Source organism: Scophthalmus maximus, chromosome 1 (assembly GCF_022379125.1).
Source record: "Scophthalmus maximus strain ysfricsl-2021 chromosome 1, ASM2237912v1, whole genome shotgun sequence".
Lineage (NCBI taxonomy): Eukaryota > Metazoa > Chordata > Actinopteri > Pleuronectiformes > Scophthalmidae > Scophthalmus > Scophthalmus maximus.
The window spans coordinates 5,462,222-5,485,055 of record NC_061515.1 but is presented as its reverse complement, the minus strand read 5'-3'; the positions used below and the strand labels follow the sequence as shown (position 1 = coordinate 5,485,055).

The window sequence follows — 22,834 nt, the reverse complement described above, 5'->3', positions numbered from 1 at the left end:
GCCTCCAATTATTGTCTCTTATAAGTCATAGTTTACATAATTATTTGTTTGAAATGAAGTGATTTATACAACATTAAATTTGAATATGACAATTCATATGTAAAAATGAACATTTTTTAATATAATACTTCAGTTAAGAATACATGTTTAAAAAAACTTAATGATAGTGGACATATATTATAATTCCACTAAAGTAAAATGAATTGAGATATATATTGGATGAAAAATTTTATTTTTCAAATTAAAATTTAATGAAGACTAGCCAAAAACAGAATGAGAAGTTTTACCTTACCTGTGATTTTTTAAAAACTAGTTATATCTGATTTTTATTTGGTTGTAAGTCTTGATAACACTCCGGTGGTTTGTGTTCAGTCGCTATAGGGGGCAGTATAGACCCTGACGTTGATTTGCAAGCATCCGGTCACTCCGAGTAGTAGAAGAAGAAGAACAAGATGGCGGAACGAGGCTACAGTTTCTCTCTCACCACATTTAGGTAAAGTTTGTTAAAATAATCGTGGAATTTAAAAAAAATACCCATAAACCTGCAGCCTGTGGCTGTTGTTAAAGTTCACCGGTTTGGTTAGGTGTATGCACGTGTTGCTGTTTTAATGAGAGACGAACGTTTTGGCTGTCGATGTAGTCGATGCACTGTCATTGCCGTGTAGTGTAAATGAATCGGCTAACGTCAAGTGTTAGCATGGCGGCTAACAGGTTTTTAAAACAAACGGTCAATTGTTTCTCATCTTCTGGTATAGATAATCTCAAACCCATTTGAACTGTTAAGTTTAAGTCATCTAACATCAACCGACTGAAACAGGTCCTGGTTTTCAGGGCCAGAGACACATTTCAGGTTAGCTAGCGCTAAGTTAGCTCATATGAGTCAGTTGTTTAAGGGCTTTGCTTTCAGTTTCGCCTTTGTTAATCGAAAACGACAAATCCAATTTTCAAACCACAGCTGTCTTTTTTAAATCTGCATACAATTAAATTGATTTGTCGTCCACTTTGCAACACATTAATGCAGCGTCCTTTTCCGTATTTTTTTTCTCCCATGCAGCCCTTCGGGGAAACTGGTCCAGATTGAATATGCACTGGCGGCTGTGGCAGCCGGAGCTCCCTCAGTTGGCATCAAAGGTATGGACTCCTGGAAATCAGTAGATCGTGTTAGACTTGTGTGTTTTGGACCAAAACTGGGTCACTTGCCTCAGACAATTTTTGCCTGGTTGATATAAGAAGTTAAATGAATTGGAAAAAATACAATTTTAAAGTAGTTATCAGAGGATGGAACAGTACTATCTCTGTTGAAAGGTGTGCAATCTTCAGTTGCATTCATCCCTATGGGGCAAGTTAAGGCAGGAGACACAGATATGTTTGATGTAAATAGTTTCTGATATTTTGTCACTTCTTTGGAGTCATTTACCTTGACTTCATTTTGAAGTGCAGAGGGCAATGTGACTTTAAATTTTATGTGGCAGCGGTTCACAGATAGGACTTTTTGAAACCTTAAAAAATAAAAACCTAATGCTTTGGTACATCTAATGTAGTGTGGTAAAGTAATACCATGCTATAACTTACCATATCTGTCAATGGTATTTTTTCATGACAGTGGCGTCGTTATTTATCTAGAGTCAAGTCAATGAGCCATCGTAATATTTACAGTGCAGCTCTGTCACAAGCTTCCTTGAAGGCTTTCAGTAAGTAGAAAACCTTATCATTGGTTAGAATTTGTGAAAGCATTTACTGTGATACTCTCATTGATTTCAGCTTCCAATGGAGTTGTCCTGGCAACGGAGAAGAAACAGAAGTCCATCCTGTATGATGAGCAGAGTGTCCACAAAGTGGAGCCCATCACTAAGCACATAGGCATGGTCTACAGTGGCATGGGGCCTGACTACAGGTGGGGACTCTCTTCAACAGCTTTGCCCTCTACATAATTTCAAACAAATATATTTCTACGTGCTGTCCAGCTTTCAAATGCAATATGGAGGGAAGACGTGTTATAATACACTGCACTAGCATTGTTCAATATCAGCTTAAACAAAGTATTCCTAGTTTTATCCCATCGGTTGTTCATTTCTATATTGAGGGTTTGGCATATTTTGGCAAAGCATACGATTAAGAATTTAGATTGATATTCCACTTTACTGACAGATGTTAATTTATGCTCTCTGGCCATTAGATTTTTTGTTATTCAAGAAACAAAATATCTAGGTGGTGAAGAGTTTGAACTACTGGCAGCATTAAGTGTTTCTTTTGCGATTTCCCTCAGGTGATCATTTTTCCTTGAGTGTAGGTGATCTGATAGATTAGTTACTAGTAGGAAGGGTGCAGCATCACACTTCATTTATTTACCCACCAAGAGCTGTCTCCAGCAGTGCAAAGCATCACCAGTGTTCAATCTTGTTCTTTCTCGTTTTACTTGTTGGCATGCTAACGAGCTGAGCCTGGCTCAGTCAGCCCATATTTCCACTCTCCGTCCAGAGCCACTGTAGCGTACAGTCTTCCCTGAAGAATTAGTGCTGCTCTTGTCTTGTCAAGATTTGTGAAGCTCTTGGCAAGCGACTGTCACCGCCGTCTGCTCTCAGCAAGAAACCATCGTTCAGTGGCAGAGAAGGCTTACAAATAACCCCTTTGGCAGGCAGTTAACCTATACATATTTTCTTAAATCTGGGACAGTTACGGCTACAGCCATGAATCCCAGGTAGAACTACAGATTGATTTTAGACAAGATACTGCCGACCACTTTGGATCTGCACCCATGATATTCTTGAGCTTCATACTTCGTTTTTGTGAGAAGGGAACATATTGTCTTGTGTGCTCTGTAAGTGGAAAAAAAAATCCAGAAGATGTCAGTGTTTTTCTGACTTCCTCACCTCACGTATACAGAAAGCTTAATGAGTTGTGCTCTCTTTGCAGGGTCTTAGTGCGACGAGCCCGGAAGTTGGCACAACAGTACTTCCTTGTTTACCAGGAGCCCATTCCCACAGGCCAGCTTGTCCAGAGAGTTGCCTCTGTAATGCAGGAGTACACACAGTCTGGGTGTGTATTAACTAAGACACATGAATATGGATATGCTAGTAGACACATCACCTTTTGTGTTTTAAAGGTTGGATATATTCAGCCATAATATTAATCTTGTTACTGTCTGGTTTTCTCCAGTGGCGTGCGTCCATTTGGCGTATCGTTGCTGATCGCTGGATGGGATGAAGACCACCCCTACTTGTTCCAGTCAGATCCCTCTGTATGTTGAATTCATACTCATTTACATATTTTGTGAAAAACAATATTTGTCCTCACTCTTACTGTGCTCTTTAAAGGCCAGAGGTTTCTGTTTTGCTTTCAATTTTTAACATTAGATTAATCCTGCATTACTTTTGAGAATATACTGCTCATTTTGTCACATTTCCAGGATGTCAGGAGGTTAAATGCAGTTAGTCCCACAAAAAACTGTGTATGCATATCCTGTCTGTTTGTAATGTGCGCAACAATTACACATTCACTTTGTCTGCGGCAATATTAATGCAAAGATCACACAACTGTAGCTAGCAGAATACTGTTACACAACTCGGATATAGCATTACAGGCTGAATCACATCATTTAAACAGATTGAACAACCCTCCAAATACACCCACTGCTAAACAGAAACACTAACAGTGTGCATAGAGGCACTGCCTTCTTTTACACCATTTATAATATGCTGTATGTATTTGCTTCTTCTTGTTTGGCAGGGTGCATACTTTGCATGGAAAGCCACAGCCATGGGAAAGAACTACGTTAATGGAAAAACATTCCTTGAGAAAAGGTATTGAATAATGAATAAATCATATTACAACTGCAAATGTTCAGATGTTGATTATAAGATGGGCTGAGCTTGATGCACACCACACAGACTGTTAGTTGACAACCTGTTGTTTTCCTTCTCCAGGTATAACAATGATCTGGAATTGGAAGATGCCATCCACACAGCCATCTTGACATTGAAGGTAAAGTTTTTATTATTTTCAAGAAGAAGAAAAAAATACCCAGGGCATTGGACTCTATTTTTTACTGTTGCATTGTTTCTTCCTTTTATTATCATCACTCTGTTCGGTGTTTGTGTTACAGGAGAGTTTCGAGGGTCAGATGACAGAGGAGAACATTGAGGTGGGGATTTGCAACGAGGCCGGCTTCAAAAGACTCACCCCGGCAGAGGTGAAAGACTACCTGGCTGCCATTGCGTGAACATGCCCTGCCTGGTGCTGGGGCTCGCTGGCCACATTTCAAGACAAAGACACAGTAGTATAGTAGCCAACAGTCCCGTGACGCATTTTTGTAAACTATGGTTAATCTTCTGAAAACATGATTAATAACTTCATTATATTCAAGATTATTGATGTGAGGTAATTGAATCTGACTTGTCCAGACCCATTTACTTAGATACAGTGTTTGTGTGTGTGTGAAGCTGACCTGGCTACCACCACTCACAACTGCACTGACCAAACTTCATTACTCATACCGGCACTTAACTAATTGGCTTTGTTGTTACTTTTAATGTGAAATGTGACAGTTGGCTACTGTGCATATGGAAAGGAATGTGGGGTCTGAGTAAAGTCTCAATTCTTCTATTGAATCCTCCTCATTACTGCTGCAACAGCAATACTGTGGTAATACTGTTGCAGTATGTACTTATTCAAAACTCAATTGTTTGTGACCATTGCTAAGTGTGACAAATCACCTCTGGCTCAAAACATTTTTTTAAATGGTGACAAGGCTAACGACTATTAGAGACGATTAAACAAAAGCCCTTGCCTCACATCTGTCCAGGGGTGATTCATCCATGAACATTGACTTGTCCTGCAAATTTCTGCACTTCATCTGTGTCCCTCAATACACTGGGAAGGATAATAAACAAAAGAGAGCAAGTGGAAAGGATACAATAGAATATTATGAGAATTTACAGTCAGGATCTGGTTGGCTGTACAGCAGTTTTACAGTGTACTCTTTTTTTTTTTTCTTTTTTTCTTTCAGGCTAGAAACAATTCTAGAGTTTTTATTTTCACCTCTGTAATCTGTCCCATTCAAATAAAAGAAAATGAGTTTATTTTGACTGTTTGAATTTTTGTTTTTGTTTTTGTTTGAAGGTGGCAGCCCACAGCCATTTAATTGTTAAATATAGGAAAAGTGAATATGCTGTCAGTACATGAGGCCTTTGCTCCATTTCAAAGTGTGTATCTCACCATGTACAGATCAAATATCTAGAGCATTAATGTAAAGTTTGGGCTTTTGAAAAATACCAAGTTCTGCACATTTCTCTAAGCCTTTTCCACAACCAAGATGATTGGTCCAATTGCATTGTTCATGGGGGTATGGGATGCAGCTAGATGGATTTTAGTGGTAATTAAACGTGAACTAATATATTTATTTTGGTAAAAAAAATGCGTTTTTAATGCAAAAAGACAACATTACAATCCTTCAACTTATGTTTGATATAATTTAACAACAAAAACTAAGTTATTAAAGCATTGTCTTTGATCAGACAAGTCTGATCCATACAGCAGTTTTTGTACGTAATGAGTGCGCGTGTTGGTGCGCAGGTCGGAGCAGAGCGCGCTCTAACGGGTCACCCTTTTTCAAAATGTGCACATATCACTCCGCTAACGTAACATTCAAACTAAGACCAGGACTGATGTGATAATGGCAACATTCGTGATTTTAAAGATGTGCTGCGTCATCGACGTCAAGCGAATATAAAATAAACAATTTCACTTTGCTACAGTTTATTTTATTTTATTTTTTGGTACGGGGTCTATTTTTCCCAGCGGCAGCTTCTGCCCAGTTACCTCATAACATCCGATGACGTTTATGGCGCCAGAAATCAAGGGTTTAGTGAGCGAGGCTCCAACGTGTCTGTGTGTGTGTGTTTGTGTGTTTCAACTGGCGGATACTTAACCGTTAACTGCGCAATGCTGACGGCACCGTAAGCGTTAGACGCTTCAAGGCAAAAGAGCGGCTCACGTTTGTGCGGGTGGAAGGTCTGTTTTGGAGCCAAGATGGTGATACTACGCAGCAGCAGCGGCGGTGCCGGAGCCGAAGCCGGAGCCGGAGCCGAGCCGGCGACAACTCCGAAGAGGAGGTCGACGGAGTTGGATACGAGCTCCGAATTTCTGTCGTTGTTTCCCGCGTCCGACAGAAAGTCCCCCCGGGTGACTCGGTCCTCCCGGGCCCTGGACGACAGCGTCGGCAGCTGTCAGAACGGCACCAATGTAAGGATACTCAGCCGGTTAGATAAACACATGGTCCGTGTGTGTGTTCGTGTGGATGGATTATCCACGAACGTAACTTTGCTAAGCTAGTTTAGCTAGCGTGCTAGGCTAACTAGCTACATTGACAGCTTGCCACTAGCTCCACGGGACGGATTGTCCAAGTGAGCACCCGTAGACTCGCCTAACATTTTACGGAAAACGCCGACATCCAGTTGACATTTGTTGATTCACGCGAGACGCTCATTTAAATCTCTAAAGCCGATATAATCCTTTTATTTTAACGTTATGTTCAATTGTGTGTGCCATACTTGTAGTAGAGAGGACTGAAAAAAGTTGGAGGGCATCTGCTCATTCATTGGTTTTATTTTATTAGAGGAAGCACATGAGCAAAACAGACTGTATCCAAACTAATATCCACTATTATTTTTTTTAAAACATGCGTTATTTAATCTATAAGCTTGATATTAATTTTTCTGATATAATTCTAGAATTTGAGTAAACTTGAGTTGAAACGAATGAACAAACATAAAAAGCGATGATGTTGCTTCGACAATCCTACTGGCTCTGTAAAAGTACTGGATAGTTGCTTATGTTTTTCTAACGCTAATTCCTGAAAGCAGACTCTGGCTACATGTGTACTGCAAACAATAAAACTGACCGTGCGACTGTTCCAGGGACATGCAGACATGATGCAGGATGAGGAGAGTGGTCTCCATCACTCCCCGAGGACCAGAGGACAGAGGATGAAGCAAGAGGTCTCCTTTAGTGACGTGGAGCCCAAAAACAGCGTGCCTGTGAGCGAGGACAAGGCTAGAGGCTGCTGCACCAGGTAATGAACGGCCAGTCGCCTTGATTACTATTTAATTATTAGTGTCAATATATTGCCAACTTCCCTCTAACCTGTATATTTGCAGTTGAGGTTGCACAAAGTGACTCCGATGCAGAAGAATGCAGCTTTTCATGCTGTTATTTTGAGTTTACAAATTATTTACTTAATGATCACAAGAATAATTTTGCTATGTTTCTTTCGTGTTTGTGTTCTTAACTCGATAACTGGTTGATTTATCTTGATAAGGATTACATTTTTCTCATCTGGCAAGATGTCTGCTCATTGCTACACCTACAGAGGACACAAGGAACTAATATTAAATTTCGTATGTCCTCTCTGTCTTCAGGAAATCTTCCAGGCTGCAGACAGAGGGACAAGCATCCAGCGACAAGCAACAAGCAGGTACAGTTTGCCACGGTCTTACACCTTAGAGTACTTGGATAGCATTGCATAAGATAGTAGTTTTTAGGAGGGTCCACGTTAATAACAGGCTTTCAAATGGTGCTTCTGTTGGTGCCCAAGATGTTCCAGATGAACTGGAGGGGTCGTCCACTCCAAAGAGGAGCCGCTTTAACCTACAGAGCCGAGAAGTGGAGGAGGAAGAGGAGGAGGAGGAGGAGGAGGAGGATCGCTCAGTGCGACGTAGCTCCCGAATTACGAGATACAAACTGGATTCCCGCAACCAGTCAGTGCTCTACGATCGCCTCATCACCAAGTGAGTTCAGCAACATTTCAGATTTACTTTTTCATTTTTTGGGGGCGCGGGTTGTTTCAGCCTTTTACCGTTTTTACAGCAGCTGTTATTAGAAAATGCATGTAAATAGGATTTAATCAAGTTTATCATTGAGTTTTTTTGCGTCTTGTGTGACGATGATCAACTGTTATGAGTCTCCTCGTGTTGTTCCGAGCTGCAGTGATAGAATAAGAGAGTCAAGAGATTCTGTCTGGAATCAAATCATCTTTATTGAATTCAAATGAAGCTTTAATAATAATGAGTGTATGTATTGATTTAGTGTGATAGACTCTCCCCCTGTTTATTAGAAGCTCTGTTATAAAATCAGAGTGGACACATGGAAAGTCTGGAACACAATTCCACTCATAAATATCTATTCATCTTACCCTACTTTACTCTAAACTCTTTTGTCCCAAAAGACCTGTAGAATGATGATGCTGGTTTTCAGTGACCTGATTGGTCAGTAGTTGGACTGGTGACTGGCTTTGATTTCTTTAATGTCTTTGTGTTAGAAAAGTGTTGTCAAATGATGATGCTCCGTTGTGTGTTAAGTGCCAAAGTTGCATGTGGGACAGAAAAAATTAAACCCTGCCTTGTGCAGAACATCAGGGAATTGCCTTGCACAATCTTTGGCTCAAATTCCTATTGATAAAAGTGAGACGTGTGTGACACGTCTGCATCTTCACAACCAGAAACAAGGAAGCAAGCTTGGTGACATACATACATGTAAGGCTGCAGCTAACGATTATTTTTTGATCGATTATTTTTCGATTAATCTAACAATTATTTTCTGTTAAATCGTTTAATCCTTCGGATAACTTACCAATAAATGATAACCATAACTTCCGTCTTTCAACTACAAGGTCTTTATGAATCAGATATATGGGTCAGAGTAAAGGAAGATGGAACACAACGTAAATAGAGATTTCATATCCACCCCAAAAAAGAAGCATTTAGAGTGAATATTCTCTACGTAATAATGCAGATGAAGCAAAAAACTTCCAGTCACAATCCATAGCACAACATCTGAACATTATCTCTGCCAAATTTCATGCTGATAAATTGAAGCAGAGCAAAGTTGCGGGCTCTCTATGGACATGGTCAGATGCTCCATGTGAGGTTTCTCACTCTAAAACTCAAAATTAAACATTTATTCCATCTAAATACAACTGTTTTAGCAAAGACGGGTGTTCATCTCTCTACAAACACTATTTGTAGTGATGAAGTCAGAGCTGCCAGTGATGGTAAGGTATCATCTCAAAGTGACGAGTACTCTTTGTGCTAGCAGCAGATTTATAGATCAAAGCGTGACTAAACATCAAAGGTCAAACGTAGTTTATGTATGTCGCTGCTTCTTTCCCCCTCTTCTTCGGCTGCTGGTTTGGAGAGAGTTAGTCGTAGAGTCGGTGGACTGATGATTAGCAGCTTGTGTTGTCACAGACTTTTTTTAAAAAAAAATTATGAAACAAATGCTGGTGTCTGCAGATGTCACGCGAGTATCTTGAGTTTGCAGCATTTTCCTGCTTGGTGTCCTGACTGAAATGGTAGATTTGCATTTCACTTTATCCATGAAGACTGATGTGTTGTCATGCTCTGGGGCTAACCCTGTTTACTCCTTCAACAGCGTAGTAAATAACACAGAACTATTCATTTGTCTTGAGACTAGAGCCAGACTTAACCTTTCACAGACATATCGGTATCAGCCGATATTTCAAGAGCCCGATGGATATTATCGGTCAACTCATTTGACCCTTTAAATGTGCATATGTGTTTACATTTTATGTAAAATAAACGTTTGTTCTAAATTCTTTGTATTTGGTCATATTTGTTTTTTCAAGTTATAGTTATTTATGGTAAAGCTCATGGTTAAACTAAAAAAATCAAGCCTCAATTACATGTCATAAAGGTTTGATAACGACATTTTAGAAATTAATCAAATAAATAACAGCCGATGTATCGGTATTGAGAATCTTGTACTTCCAAATATCGATATCGGCCCCTAAAAATCCAGTCGGGTTCTACTTTAGACTCTGCAGCGTTTAAAGACTGCAACGTGCACTGCAAATTCCCTACTGCAACCAACTCTTGTTTCTTCGGACCTTGCCATGCTCACAGTCACTGGCTCCACTGCTCTCTCACTCCCTCTATCTTTTTGAGATGAAGTTTCACTTTCTACATACCCCAGAACGGGAGTTACCATCACTGGGGGATGAATGTAATCAATGTACATACATGTAGGGCTCAACATTTTCCTTGAAAGACTGCTCTAATTGGTTAAACTTGCAGGAAACTACAGTGATAGGACAAGATTGCAAGACTGCAGAATTCACAGTGATGAATTTAGTTTATTGTTGTGATCGCATTCGATTGCATTTTCTTGATGGGACTGAGTTGTAAATACAGAAGGCTAGGTTCAAAAGCTAATGACTGATAAAATGTTCTTTCTCTGATTTAACCTCAGCACTGCTGAAGCTGTACTCCAGAAGATGGACGACATGCAGAAGATGAGACGGAGACTGAGGAGCAGAGATAGAGACACCAAAGAAGAGGTAAGAACCAGGAAACAGTGGTTCTTCATTTTCAAACCTACAAACTGAAGAAATTGAAAGCACTGATTTAATAAGCACTTGACCTTTTTCTTCTGAGCAGCTTGGTGTCTACACTAGGGCCCAGATGCGAAGGTCTCTTAGGACGAATGTGGAGAGTAAAGACGCAGAGGAGGAGGCGCACCAAGGTGAGATGGATTCGGTTTGGTAATCACTTAAGGAACATAGCTGGGGAATACTAGGCATGCAGGACTAAGTCCAGTCTCACTGGCCAATCACAATACTCAACCCTGACCTGACCCCCAGCTTCCACCTATTTATGTTCATTTAAAAAATGCAAGCGGATCAATGTGAAAATATTTATTTTATAAAGGTACCTTCAATTTAATTTGAAGATTATTCAGACAACAGCTGTAGTTTATTATTATTTTTTTTCTGATTCACAGGAGGTGATGAAGATGATGATAATGAGGAAGAAGAGGAAGACAGAGAAGACGATGACGACAATGATGATGAAGATGATGAGGACGAAGATGCAGAGGATGAGGAAGAAGAAAACCAAAGGCGTTATGACTTCAGACAGCGCAAGACCGTGGTTCGCTACCAGGCCCCACAGGATGGTACTACGTCTTTTCAAATCTATTGGTCACTTCAATTTTAGACTTTTAAATCAGAGACAGTTGTCTCACTTGTAATCTGACACGGCTTCACTGATATTTCATTTAAAGCCAATTAATCCGAATCTCTGCTTGCATCACTGTGGCTTCCAACGTTTGACACTGTTTGATTAGGTTCTGTTACTGTTTTGTCAGAACCCAGAGAGCCCAGGAAGCGCAGCATGTACTTCAAGGAGCACTCGTCTCCCACCAGACGCAGGTTCAGATTTAGCTCCACGGCCCCCAGGAGTCCCTACAACAGGCGAAGAAGCAGCCGGTTAGTATGACACCTCCGTCACCGCACATTACCATGGCTCCAGACTGATTCTTTTAACATTGGTTGCACAGGGGTACTAAACATTTTTTATTTAGGTGCAACGGCACTTAATGTAGGTGCCTTCTGGTGCCACAGTAATAAATTAAGGTGAGAAAGTTCAGATGAGGCCAACCGGCAATATGCATCTTATACAGTAATTAAGTACATTAAGCCAGGCACTGAGCGCCGAAAAACCGCGGACCGTGAGGAAATATTTGCAGATTTTTACAAAACGTGTATTGGTTTAAAATCGCTTACTGCCCCTTTATATAGGGGAGTGTGTGACTGTCGCTTTAAGAAAAATCCCTCGGCTTTGAAATTAATTCACTCAGTTGAGGCTCAAGCTACTACGGAGCCAAACGGTTGTACACTTTTCTGATGAGGAAGACTTAGTTTTGAATACTCCTTTAAGAACTCCAGATGTAACAAACTGTGGAATAAATATTCTAGTTTTATCTTTGTACACCAGAGTAGTGTGGAAGTTGTACTATAAAATTTGACGTACACGAGTTAATCGAAGAAAACTGATGAGTCTCAACTTCCCACAAATGGTCTCATGTAAAAAAAAAATTAAAAACAGACAAACTTTAGTAATAACATTGGAACGGATAAGTTTTCACTCTCAGGTTTATCCAAGCTTGTCCTTTAAGATAAAACCTTTAATAAGTCACTACTTCAACATACATACTAATAGCTCATACACTCAGACACACACTCGTACGAGAAGTTAGGCCAATAATGTAAACCTACAGTTATGGGTTATACATTACATGTAAAATCTGTTCCAAAATTCTTATTTTTTTCCCCCCCCTTTCTTTTTCTGATTCCTCCCTACCTCAGGAGTAGTTCTGAGAGGTAAGGTAACTACTTGACCTCGTCAGTGTTTATTCTGTAATTCATCTTTGGGGTGTTGTTCTCTCTGTGCGGGCACCATGGTTGTGTGTAGTCATGGCACATTTCGGTGGGATTGTGGTTCCCTCAAGTATTGAGACAATGAATTAATTTTTTTTAAAGCTTTGTTCAAACAAAGAAAGCTCCATTTTCGAGAAAGTTGAGTTTCTATTTGACACTAATTATTATATGACATATGCATCTTATCACACGCGTTCCTTGCCTTAATAATTTATTTAGAATATTTTTTTACTTAATTTATCGCTCGCCCTTTAAAAGTGATGGAGTGTTAGTATGGTGACATGCATGATGGTGGTGTAATTTGAACTGATTGGATGAGTCACCCCTTGTGTTGTTGTTGCATGTGGTTGCATAATCTTTTTTTTCTGAATTCATGCATTCTCTCTATTATATCAGCAATGTGTCTGTGTATCTGAAAACTTGTTATTGACAAGTCGTAATGGTGTTGGGTCTTGATTTTGTTTTGACAAAATTTGTGTGTTCAAGTTAGTTTTTAATCAAGAAGGTTGTCAGCCTTAAAGGGGCAGTAAGCCATTTTAATCCAATACACTTTTCGTAAAAATCTGCAAATATTTCTTCACGGTCCACTTCGTGTCAACCCTGGCTCTGTAAAATCAAACCCCCCCCCCCCCCCCCCCAAAAAAATGGTGCGGACCGCACCTCACGACAAGCTTTCTCCAAAATTGCTTACTGCCGCTTTTAAGTGACAAATTGATCTCTTTGGATAAGATGCATTGTTTTTGCCCTTGCAGAAGGAGACATGCCATCCACAGTAGCGACTCTACTTCCTCATCTTCGGATGATGAGAAATTCCAGCGACGAAGGAGTAAGAACAGGAGCCGGTCAGTCAACAGGTGAGAGCAGCAGCAGCAGCAGCAGCAGCAGCACACCTACTGGTAGATACCAACAATGTTCTTCAGCACATGGGTGGAACACAAAGGTGAACAAAGCCTGTGTCTAATTAATTCATTTAAAATGTATTTCCTGCAGTGTAACGGGGACAAGATCGAAAAAGCTTACAAAATCCCAACCTGTCAAGTAATAACTTCCCATAGTGGGTTATGGGTTATGAGTTAGGTAATATATCTGTTTTCCGTTACCCATGCAGATGTCTACCAATGAACCTTGTGAAGGAAGACCTGCTGGGAATCCAGAAGGACAGGATGAAGATTGGATCCAGCCTCGCTGATGTGGACCCCATGCAAATAGACAGGACGGTAAATGGATGGAAAGACGGAGACATAGAATAAATGGTGAAAGCAGCACAACATAAGTTGTCAAAACAAGGACATTGAAAAACATTTTTTTTTTGTGACCCAGGTGCGCTTTGACAGCATTGGAGGTTTGAGTAGACACATCTCGTCGCTGAAGGAGATGGTGGTCTTCCCTCTCCTCTACCCAGAAGTCTTTGAAAGGTTCAAGATTCAGCCACCCAGGTAAACAATGTGTGTTTGAACCAGTGTAAGGAGTTTGCCTGCCTAGATGTTTGTGGTGGGTGGCAACCACACGTGACCCTCATGCATACATTCATGCAGTCCTAACCCTCGAGCGGAAAAACGGGTTAGTCCAATTGTTTTTAGTCTACTTCGGGTTGGGATTTTCCTTTCTTCTCTGCATGTGCTCTCAGTTCTCAGCCTGCTGCTGTCTCGGGCTACATCCACATTTCTAGGTTTTTCAAAAAACGCCTCACAGCTGCTACGTTAACGCCGTCCACATCACTCTGGAGATTCTAAGCACCTAAAACTGAGAAATGTTAAACGCTGCTCGCCTCATTATAGTTTGAAAGCTCAGGGGCTTTGTTTTAGTACGGACGGACAAAAACAGATGTTTGGAAATGATGACACAGTCAACACATCCTGATTGGTTCATATCAGTCATGACACGACTACCAGCGCTGAATGCAAAATTCTAGTAAAACTCTCACTTGAAGTCTTCAGTTCAAGAAAATAAGTCCCTCGTCTTACTTTTAACCACTGTCATTCGTAGTATTTTCATTATCTAACCAATTGCAGAGTAGACAATCTGCTTCCTGTTTACACTGTTACGCACATGCTCAGTGTACTTGAAGTGTCATAATATACATGTTCAGGTGTGTTAGCATTGGCAGGGATTAATACATATACTGATTCAAAACGAAACATTTGTATGGTTGTAGCCTCATGCTTTGGTTGAGTTTTGATGCTAATTAAATCTTAATGAAAGGCCCATTGTTGGTCATTGTCTTTGTCTTCAGGGGCTGTCTATTTTATGGTCCCCCGGGCACGGGGAAAACCCTTGTTGCCAGAGCACTGGCCAATGAGTGTAGTCAGGGGGAAAGAAAGGTGTCGTTCTTCATGAGAAAAGGAGCCGACTGCCTCAGTAAGTGGGTTGGAGAATCTGAGAGACAGCTACGCCTGCTGTTTGACCAGGTAAACGCTCTATACTTAGACGCATTCACCTGTAGATTAGAGCAAACTAAGTTAATGCCTGTAAACTATAAGTATCAGGTCTGAAGATAATGCAGTCAGTAATTGAGTTCCGACTGAATTGTTTCCAGGCCTACCAAATGCGTCCCTCCATCATCTTCTTCGATGAGATTGATGGTTTGGCTCCAGTCAGGTCCAGTCGCCAGGACCAGATCCACAGGTCAGCCGCACTCCTTATGTCCTTGCAAGGAATAGAGCCATGACTTTGACATAGGTTAAAATTACCGAATAATCCAACAGATTTCAACTGAGCAGAGACATTTGGTAATCTGAGTCTTTCTCTACAGCTCCATTGTGTCGACCCTCCTGGCTCTTATGGATGGATTAGATGGTAGAGGAGAGGTTGTAGTGATCGGAGCCACAAACAGACTGGACTCCATCGACCCAGCTCTTAGAAGACCAGGACGCTTTGACAGAGAGTTCCTCTTCGGCCTGCCTGACAGAGAGGTGAGAACCTGTTGATAGACAATGGCAGATTTTTCTGTATGCATAGCGACGTCTTAAGATGTAAACATGGTCCTTTAAGATCATATTGATTACATTTGATTGCTAGTGGACCTTTGAGTTTTCATATTTACATACCTTATTTTACGGCAGGCCAGAAAGGACATTCTGAAGATCCACACCAGACTGTGGACCCCTCCACCTTCTGACACTTTTCTGGAGGAGCTGGCAGAGAAATGTGTTGGTATGTTTGCATAGTGGTTTTCATAAGGCCAAGAAATACACATCTTGCCAAACTTCTGCATCAGTACCCTCAGGACACCAGTTTAAATTTGCTGATGGTCTTAGTGGCCAACTACAAGCTGTTTGTTTTTATTGGCAGGTTATTGTGGCGCCGACATCAAGGCAGTGTGTTCAGAGGCTGCCCTTTGTGCACTGCGCCGTCGCTACCCACAAATTTATTCCTCATCACAGAAACTTGTACTTGATGTCAACTCCATTGCCATCGCAAGCAAAGACTTTATATCTGCCATGTCTAAGATGGTGCCAGCTGCCCAGAGGTATCTTATTTTAAGAATGAAAACATTATTCTGTCAGCCCCTAGGCCTGGTGCTTGCAGATTGTTGTTGCTTGAATATGATTCCAATTGTGATCTTTTTTCTTTTTCTTTTAGGGCGGTAGTGTCACCGGCTAAGGCCCTGATCCCTGCCATCCGTCCTCTGCTGAGCGCTGCCCTGCAGAACATCCTGCACATGCTCAGCAGAGTGTTCCCGCATGCTGAGCAGGGCTTAAAGAGGAAGAGAGGACAAGGTACGGTTCTGCATTGTTGTCTACTTTTTTTGGCCTTCAGCAGTTGCGTTCTTTGTTTTTCTTTTGATTTAACAAAAATCCGCAAGCAACTACAGAAAACACAAGACTGTCCATTTGCCAAACTCTTTTGGAGCATCAGTCAGCCATTAGGAATAACTGCATGAGCGTGTGCTTGTGCTCAATTTCCAGATCTAGCCTGTGTTGTGTCTGAGGATGATCTGATGTTCAGTGAGGATGAGGATGAAGAAGTCTGCCTCAACGGACAGACCCTTCACTCTCAACTCAAAACACCTGCTGCCAAGACACTCCTCAACCTCAACAGGTACGTCGGCCATTATCCAGGAAGGAATGATTGGTTTACTACTTTTTTTGTTACATAATGAATTATTTTACATAAATTCTCTATGGAAATCTTAGTCGTAGTTCTGAATGTAGGAAAGCGCTGATGTACTGTACTGCTGTAGGTAAGAGTTAGGGCACCCCTGTACAAATGATACATTCTGTTAATTTTTTTAACAAAACCAAGATATTCAAACTCAAAATGACAGAATTGTAATTGTGACGTGTTTTGGACAACCTACCAGTTGAAAAACACTCATGAACTAACACAGGCTGAATCCTTTGGAAAGTCCCTCACAGTCCCTCAACAGTTCTAAACATTGAAAATTCATTGGTGGACCTTAGACATGCCTTTCCAAAAAAGATCTCTAAATTTCACATTTGAAGTGATCTGCAAGTAAGAAGAGACAGGATATTAGCTGGGATACAAAATGTCTTTGTAAGTTGTGGTATCTGCAAAATGAGAGGTTACTAAGTACTGGCTTGGAAAGATACTTAAACCTTTGCATGTGCCTCAATTACTGTTTTTGTTTTTTACATTTTCACTTAGCTCATGAAATTACAACGTTTGAATAAAGGCTCGTTTTAATGTTTGTTTGCTGCTGATGTTGAATTTAATACTTTTCACTACAAAAATGTCCATACAACATCATCTACAAAGTTTAGACTTGTCATCTTATGTCTTGTTATTACTTGCTTTACTTTGGAAGTGCTGTTAGCCATCTGCTGTCCCAGTGACCCAACTTCTTTTTGAAGATTATTTAAGCAACTCAATGAGCCCCTTGAAAAGTTTGTTGAAAATTAATCTGAACTTCCCCAACACCTCACCTATCTATCTCGGTCATCTCTCCTTGTGAAGATGTGTGCTAAGCCAGCCGACGTCCTACCGTCCCAGAATGCTATTGGAGGGCAGACCGGGCTCGGGTCAGAGCTCCCACCTGGCTCCTGCTGTCCTCCACGCTCTGGAGAAGTTCACCGTGTACACCCTGGACATGGCTGTGCTGTTTGGAGCCAGTGCAACTGCACCAGAAGAGACCTGTGCTCAGGTATAGGAGATGTTTATGTAAATATTAAGTATAACAAAAAATAATCTATGGGTTGGGTTGGGTAATTTATATGCAAACAGACTTAAAATGCATAAAGTCATCCACCTCACCGAACTGAGTAAATTAGAGGTACTGCAGCCGTGTCAAATTCAGTGTGTTCTTTACAGTGGACCTCACTGGCCAAAATGGCTGCCACAGAGACTGTAGTTCATGGGCCCCACCCCCTTACATCATGGTCAGTGGGGATAAATATGTACTACAGACAAATGCTAGTTACCAGACCCCAAAGTGATGTCTTGAAATTGGTTATTTTTCTGATCAGCAAACATGAAATGGTGTTAAACACTGAAATGGATAGAAGCAAACTGTCTTTTTTAATTTTTTTTTTGCTTAAAATGACAAACCATTATTAATAACAAAATTGTTCGTCAAACAATTTGAGTGTCCCGGCAATAGTTTTCTTTTTCTGTCAAACTGCGTCACATTGATTCACATCTCGTGATTTGTGGAATTGCCACTGTTCGTTATGCTTGTCTGTAGATTTACTTCCAGTTTGTGAATATTCTCGCTATACAGTGTTTCTTCTATGTCATGTTGTGCAGATTTTTGTTGAAGCCAAGCGGACCTCTCCCAGTGTCCTGTACATCCCTCACATCGGTCAGTGGTGGGAGACGGTTGGTCCTGCCCTAAAAGCCACCTTCCTCAGCCTCCTCAGCTCGATCCCCGCCTTCTCTCCTATTCTGCTGCTGGCCACCTGCAACCTGCAATATGACCAACTCAGTATAGAGGTAACAAGAGATGAGAGATACAGTGTTGATTAGTTGAGGATTGAAAATTAAAATTCACTAGATCTGATTTTCTCGAAAGGATTTCCTGATACGTAGACATTCTTTCCTCTTTGGGGGGGGTCTTCCCTCATTTCTCGCTCCCCTTGCCTCAGGTTCAGGAGTTGTTTCGGATGGAGTACGGTGAGGTTTTCCACATCCAGTTCCCCACCAGCAGAGAAAGAAGAAACTTCTTTGAGGACCTGATCCTCAACCAGGCTGCTAAGGCCCCGAACTCAAAAAAGAAAGCTGGTGAGGAATAGATGAATTCGATTTTTTTTTAAACTACAAAACTAAGTCAACTTTGTGTAGAATGCTGGCATTACAGTTCAAATATGAATATTTACCCCTACATTCCAATGAATGTTTTGGATAAAAATTGACAGCCCTAATGGACATAAAGCATTTAAACTTTACCTCTGGAGCAAGAGAGAGGGTCAGCATCATAAGGGCAAAAAAATGCAGCATTTTTCAGGGAATAGTGTTGTCATGTGGTTAATGCCTTTGCTCTCATCAGTGCTCCACGCGTTGGAGGTGCTCCCTGTCGCCCCGCCACCACCTCCACGTCAGCTGACTGAAGAGGAGAATCAAAAATTGGAGGAGCTGGAGGAGGACACCCTCAGGGAGCTCCGCCTCTTCCTGCGAGATGTCACCAACCGACTGTCCCAGGATAAACGTTTCAAGGCGTTTACGAAGCCTGTGGATTTAGAGGAGGTAGCTGCTGTATTCCGTTTTATTCTCTCGCTAATCTGCTCTCTAACAATGCCTCATTTGAAGAAATGGTGTCTGCTGTTGTACTTTCTCCTTTTAGACAAGCAAGTAGGTTACTATTTGGTGTTTTTATTCATATTTTTTTGGTGTTTATGATGGTCTTTCCTTTTTTAATGTCTTTAACATCTCACATGATTGACAGTCACTTGCAGTGGTTTGTACTACTGGCTGCCTTTTGTGTTAGTACCACTCGGAGGTGCCAAAGTCGCACATTCTCAAATCCTACACATGATGACTTTAAGAATAAATGGCATATATGCTGGCGCAAAATCCAGTGTTCCTTCCACACTGATCGCACTCACAGCAGTCTCTTTTGTGATTCAGGTTCCAGATTACGCTGAGGTGATCAAGAAGCCGATGGACCTGTCAACCGTTCTCTCTAAGATAGATCTTCATCGGTATGGGACAGCAAAAGAGTTCGTCCAAGATGTGGATCTCATCTGGCAGAATGCCCTTGAATACAACCCTGACAGGGACCCCTCAGGTACACAGGGAACAATAAATGCAGATATGAAATGCAGAATATAGAGGGCTAATATATATACATCAAATGGATGAAGGAAATTTATTGTTTGTTTTTTTTTCCCCTCCAGACCGTCAGATCCGCCACAGAGCATGTGCATTGAAGGACACTGTCCATGCAATCATTAGAGATGAACTGGATGAAAATTTTGAGAAGATTTGTGAGGAGATCAAAGCATCACGCAGCACCAGAGGTGTGTGTGTGTCTGTGTGTGTGTGTGTGTGTGTGTGTGTGTGTGTGTGTGTGTCTGTGTGTGTGTCTGTGTGTGTGTGTGTGGGTGGGTGGGTGGGTGGGTGTGTGAGAGAGAGAAAGCAAACATCCCATGATTAGCCACAGGAATTCCTTTTTACAGTTTTTTAACACTACCATTCTGTGTGAGCCTAGTTTTAAACCAACCAATGTAGGGGATTTTACTGTTGTACTAACTTGAATCAGCTAATTTTGAAATATCTTAATTAATGTTAATACTTGTAATTTTATGATGCTTTCATTCTTCTTTCGGCATTTTCCCTTCATAGTACAAACCAGACGTCCAGTTTCAGAATTTTTGTTTTGTTTTTTGACTATCCCAGGTTCCTCTACTGCCCAGTTTGCTCCCTCCTATTACCATGTGCTTCCCAAACAGCTCAAATCTCCTTCTGAGGCCAAGGTCACAGACATGACCCCGCAAAGAGATCAGACCGGCGCCACAGTTGCTGTTACCCTGAATACAAGTGCCTCTGCTGTTACAACACCTAAATCTACAGGTATAAACTACTGTAGATAACAAAACAATTGATTTACATTTATATAATATAACTTTATCACCTTTTGTACCTCCAGGCCAGAGGAAGAAAAGGAGGAAGAGTCGCTGGGCCACTGGCTTATATTCAAAGAAGAAGTCCTCTTCTTCTCCTCATGTGTCCAGAGATGACACACAGTTAGGGTCTGATGAGGAGGAGGAAGATGGAGATGAGGAGGAGGAAGCAGGAGCAGAGCATGATGAAGCGACTGGAGAAGAGGTGGATGTAGAGTCAGGTCCTGCAGAAGTTCAGGAAGGCAGAGCAGGGACCACTGTGAGGGAACAGGAGAGGAGTCGAGCAGCTGGAGACAAGGTTTTCCTGTCTGAAAACGAAAAGAGAGAATATTACAACCACGCGCAGAATGAAAAAGAAGTGGTGGAAAAAGCTTTCACAGTTGAACCAGGACAGTCAAAAGAAAACAACAGAGTTATAGAGGGAGGAGATAGGAACAGCAAAACCATTTCAGCAAACATGAACCTGAACGGCCACAGTGAGCCACAGGGAGATGCCCAGGGACAATTAGTGAAGAGTAGTGAAACTAACAATCAAAAACTGACTAAGAAATGTCAAACCGTACGACGCTCGGAAGAAAGCAGCAACGGTGTCGCGACTGCAGGAGAGTCGGAGCTGAACAGCCATGCTGAGCCGATGGAGGTGGAAGCAGCTGAAACCTCAACTCCAGATTCCTCTGCAGCTGTCGGCGGGGACAGGGACAAAAACACAGGTTGGCTTGTTACCATTGTCTCACAGTCTTGAATTTAGTCTCAGAGAAAAGCAATCCAGAAAATCTCTAGTGTGTGTAGAGATGGCCAGTCACTGTATTTCTTTCAGAGTGAATGTTAGAGCAGACTGACATCTATCATAGTGGTCTAAATACTTTGTCAACATATGTTTTGTGTCTCAGAGCGGAGTGCGAGGCGAGTGACCCGGGCTCTGAAGAACGCTGTGCTGCAGCAGCAGAAAAGTGATGTGGGCAAAGCTCTGCAGATCCTGGACCAGAACCTTCCTCTGGTGGTGGACAGAGACAAATTAAAGGTGTGGGACACTGTCGGTGTCTGCACATGTTGACTTGTTCCTCACAGTGTTACCATAGTGACCCATCCAATTGGGTTTTCTGCATCTTGACCTCTCATAAGCAGCTTTCAGTGACGCATTGAAGTCCGTACATTTTCCCGAACTTTTCCAGAGGGGCTGTATATGAGGATGCAATTGTCCGCAAATGCTTTCCAGAGCCCATGTGAGAATACAGCAGGAAAATCTCCGGGTAGAATTCATGGCAAGCGAGTGGGCGCTCTAACAAGCCGACACCGCTCACCTGATTGTTTTGGAAATTTTCATGCTGGCGTAAACTCGTCTGACTCGAGACAATCTACTTCTGCGTTTTTCATATCTGAAAGGCAAACTTCAGAAAAAAAGTTTTGATCCAAATCTCCAGACATTTTCTGGAGATCATGTGTGAAACCTGGTGAGAAAACCTTTAAAAAAAACTATTGACTTAAGTCTTTTGGGGCTTTATTTTCTTAATCTGTGATATTTTTCACCTCACATATTGTTTTCCATCTAAAAATGTCTTCCGCATGTCATTCCTCTTTTTGTTGCCTTTCTTCTTCGTTCCTTCAGGAGCTGTTGGACAGCGTAGTGACCAAGACTGATGGCTTCGAGGTCGACAAGCTGGAGAAACTCTACGCACTGCTCTGCCAGAGCATTTATAGACACAGACGAGACTTCAACAAAATCACACTAATACAGGTTCGTACTGCGCAGAGGAAAAAGCACAGGTGCAAACCAATAACCAATAACAACTGCTCTCAGGAAGCCATGTCTGTGAAAAAAGTAGAAAGGTCCCAGAACTACTATCACGGTAAAATATCTGCGATGAAGAAAACCATATTTTATTCTTGCACTGTATTCTAAGAGAAGTGAAGGATAATGATGATCACATGTAGTCTTAATGGGGAATATTTCCTGTTTTATTCAGTATTGTTATTAACATACAGTAGACAGTTATTTTGCTGTGTCCCTAATCTTTTGTGTTTTTCCCCTCTTTTTATTTTACTAGGAGATGCAGCAGGAGATTGAAGACTTCTGTTGACTTTTCTACGGGAACAATGTGACCTATTTTAATGACTGCTCATTGTCTTTCTCAAATGTGTACATATACCCACATTGGTTCTATTTTCATAGAAATCTACACAGGCACCTCTACTGGTGCATTAGCCAAAACCTTGTAACCTCTTTTGTTCATATTTAATTAAATGGCTTTCCTCTAAATGTTGTTTTGTGCCTTTTTGTGAACTCAGGATTCAGACTAGTGCTGCTGCAGCAGGTTGTGAAGATCGTGACACTTGCTTAAACCTTTTAGGAAACCCCGATTCACATGTCCCCTACAAGTATCACGTTTACTCTCTCCTGCTGTTTTTCAGCACGTGGTGGTGGTCCATTTAAAACCCTGAAATTGAGTAAAATTCAAAGTGCAGAAATTATATGAATGAACACATCATAGGGGCCACTACGCCAATTTGATCCATCTTTTTTTTTTTTTTTATGAATTCTGTTACAAGTATGACAATTGTTGTGCAATGCCTTTGTTTCCAGAGA

The 22,834-nt window shown here is 41.3% G+C and overlaps 2 protein-coding genes and 1 non-coding gene across 5 annotated transcripts; all 3 read left to right on the top strand.

Annotated features, from left to right (window-relative positions):
* The first annotated feature begins 371 nt into the window (after positions 1-371).
* On the top strand, positions 372-5,078 carry LOC118282691 (proteasome subunit alpha type-2). The gene is made up of 8 exons (XM_035604394.2): positions 372-493; positions 1,055-1,131; positions 1,762-1,894; positions 2,914-3,036; positions 3,157-3,238; positions 3,727-3,800; positions 3,924-3,981; positions 4,103-5,078. The coding sequence occupies exons 1-8, from the start codon at positions 453-455 to the stop codon at positions 4,217-4,219; spliced, it is 705 nt and encodes a 234-aa protein (XP_035460287.1). The 5' UTR covers positions 372-452; the 3' UTR covers positions 4,220-5,078.
* Positions 5,079-5,840: 762 nt separating this feature from the next.
* Positions 5,841-22,507, top strand: LOC118312865 (ATPase family AAA domain-containing protein 2). 3 transcript variants are annotated; one of them, XM_035638312.2, is made up of 29 exons: positions 5,841-6,240; positions 6,915-7,069; positions 7,416-7,471; positions 7,592-7,784; positions 10,264-10,351; positions 10,452-10,536; positions 10,795-10,968; positions 11,161-11,281; positions 12,985-13,086; positions 13,341-13,449; positions 13,553-13,668; positions 14,466-14,640; positions 14,769-14,857; positions 14,985-15,144; positions 15,295-15,385; positions 15,524-15,701; positions 15,815-15,951; positions 16,141-16,273; positions 17,150-17,336; positions 17,939-18,124; positions 18,277-18,412; positions 18,678-18,874; positions 19,256-19,415; positions 19,525-19,647; positions 20,027-20,200; positions 20,277-20,960; positions 21,141-21,271; positions 21,857-21,985; positions 22,296-22,507. In XM_035638312.2, exons 1-29 carry the CDS (start codon positions 6,028-6,030, stop codon positions 22,326-22,328), a joined length of 4,515 nt encoding a protein of 1,504 aa, XP_035494205.2. In that variant the 5' UTR covers positions 5,841-6,027; the 3' UTR covers positions 22,329-22,507. The 3 variants fall into 3 exon arrangements, with proteins under 3 accessions (XP_035494205.2, XP_035495849.2, XP_035494996.2); XM_035639956.2 differs by lacking the exons at positions 5,841-6,240; positions 6,915-7,069; positions 7,416-7,471; positions 7,592-7,784 and adding an exon at positions 8,375-8,528; XM_035639103.2 differs by lacking the exons at positions 5,841-6,240; positions 6,915-7,069; positions 7,416-7,471; positions 7,592-7,784 and adding an exon at positions 9,193-9,346.
* LOC118317135 lies at positions 17,470-17,604 on the top strand. Its single transcript, XR_004795355.2, has one exon. It is a non-coding gene; the product is annotated as a small nucleolar RNA SNORA5 (small nucleolar RNA).
* Positions 22,508-22,834: the final 327 nt, after the last annotated feature.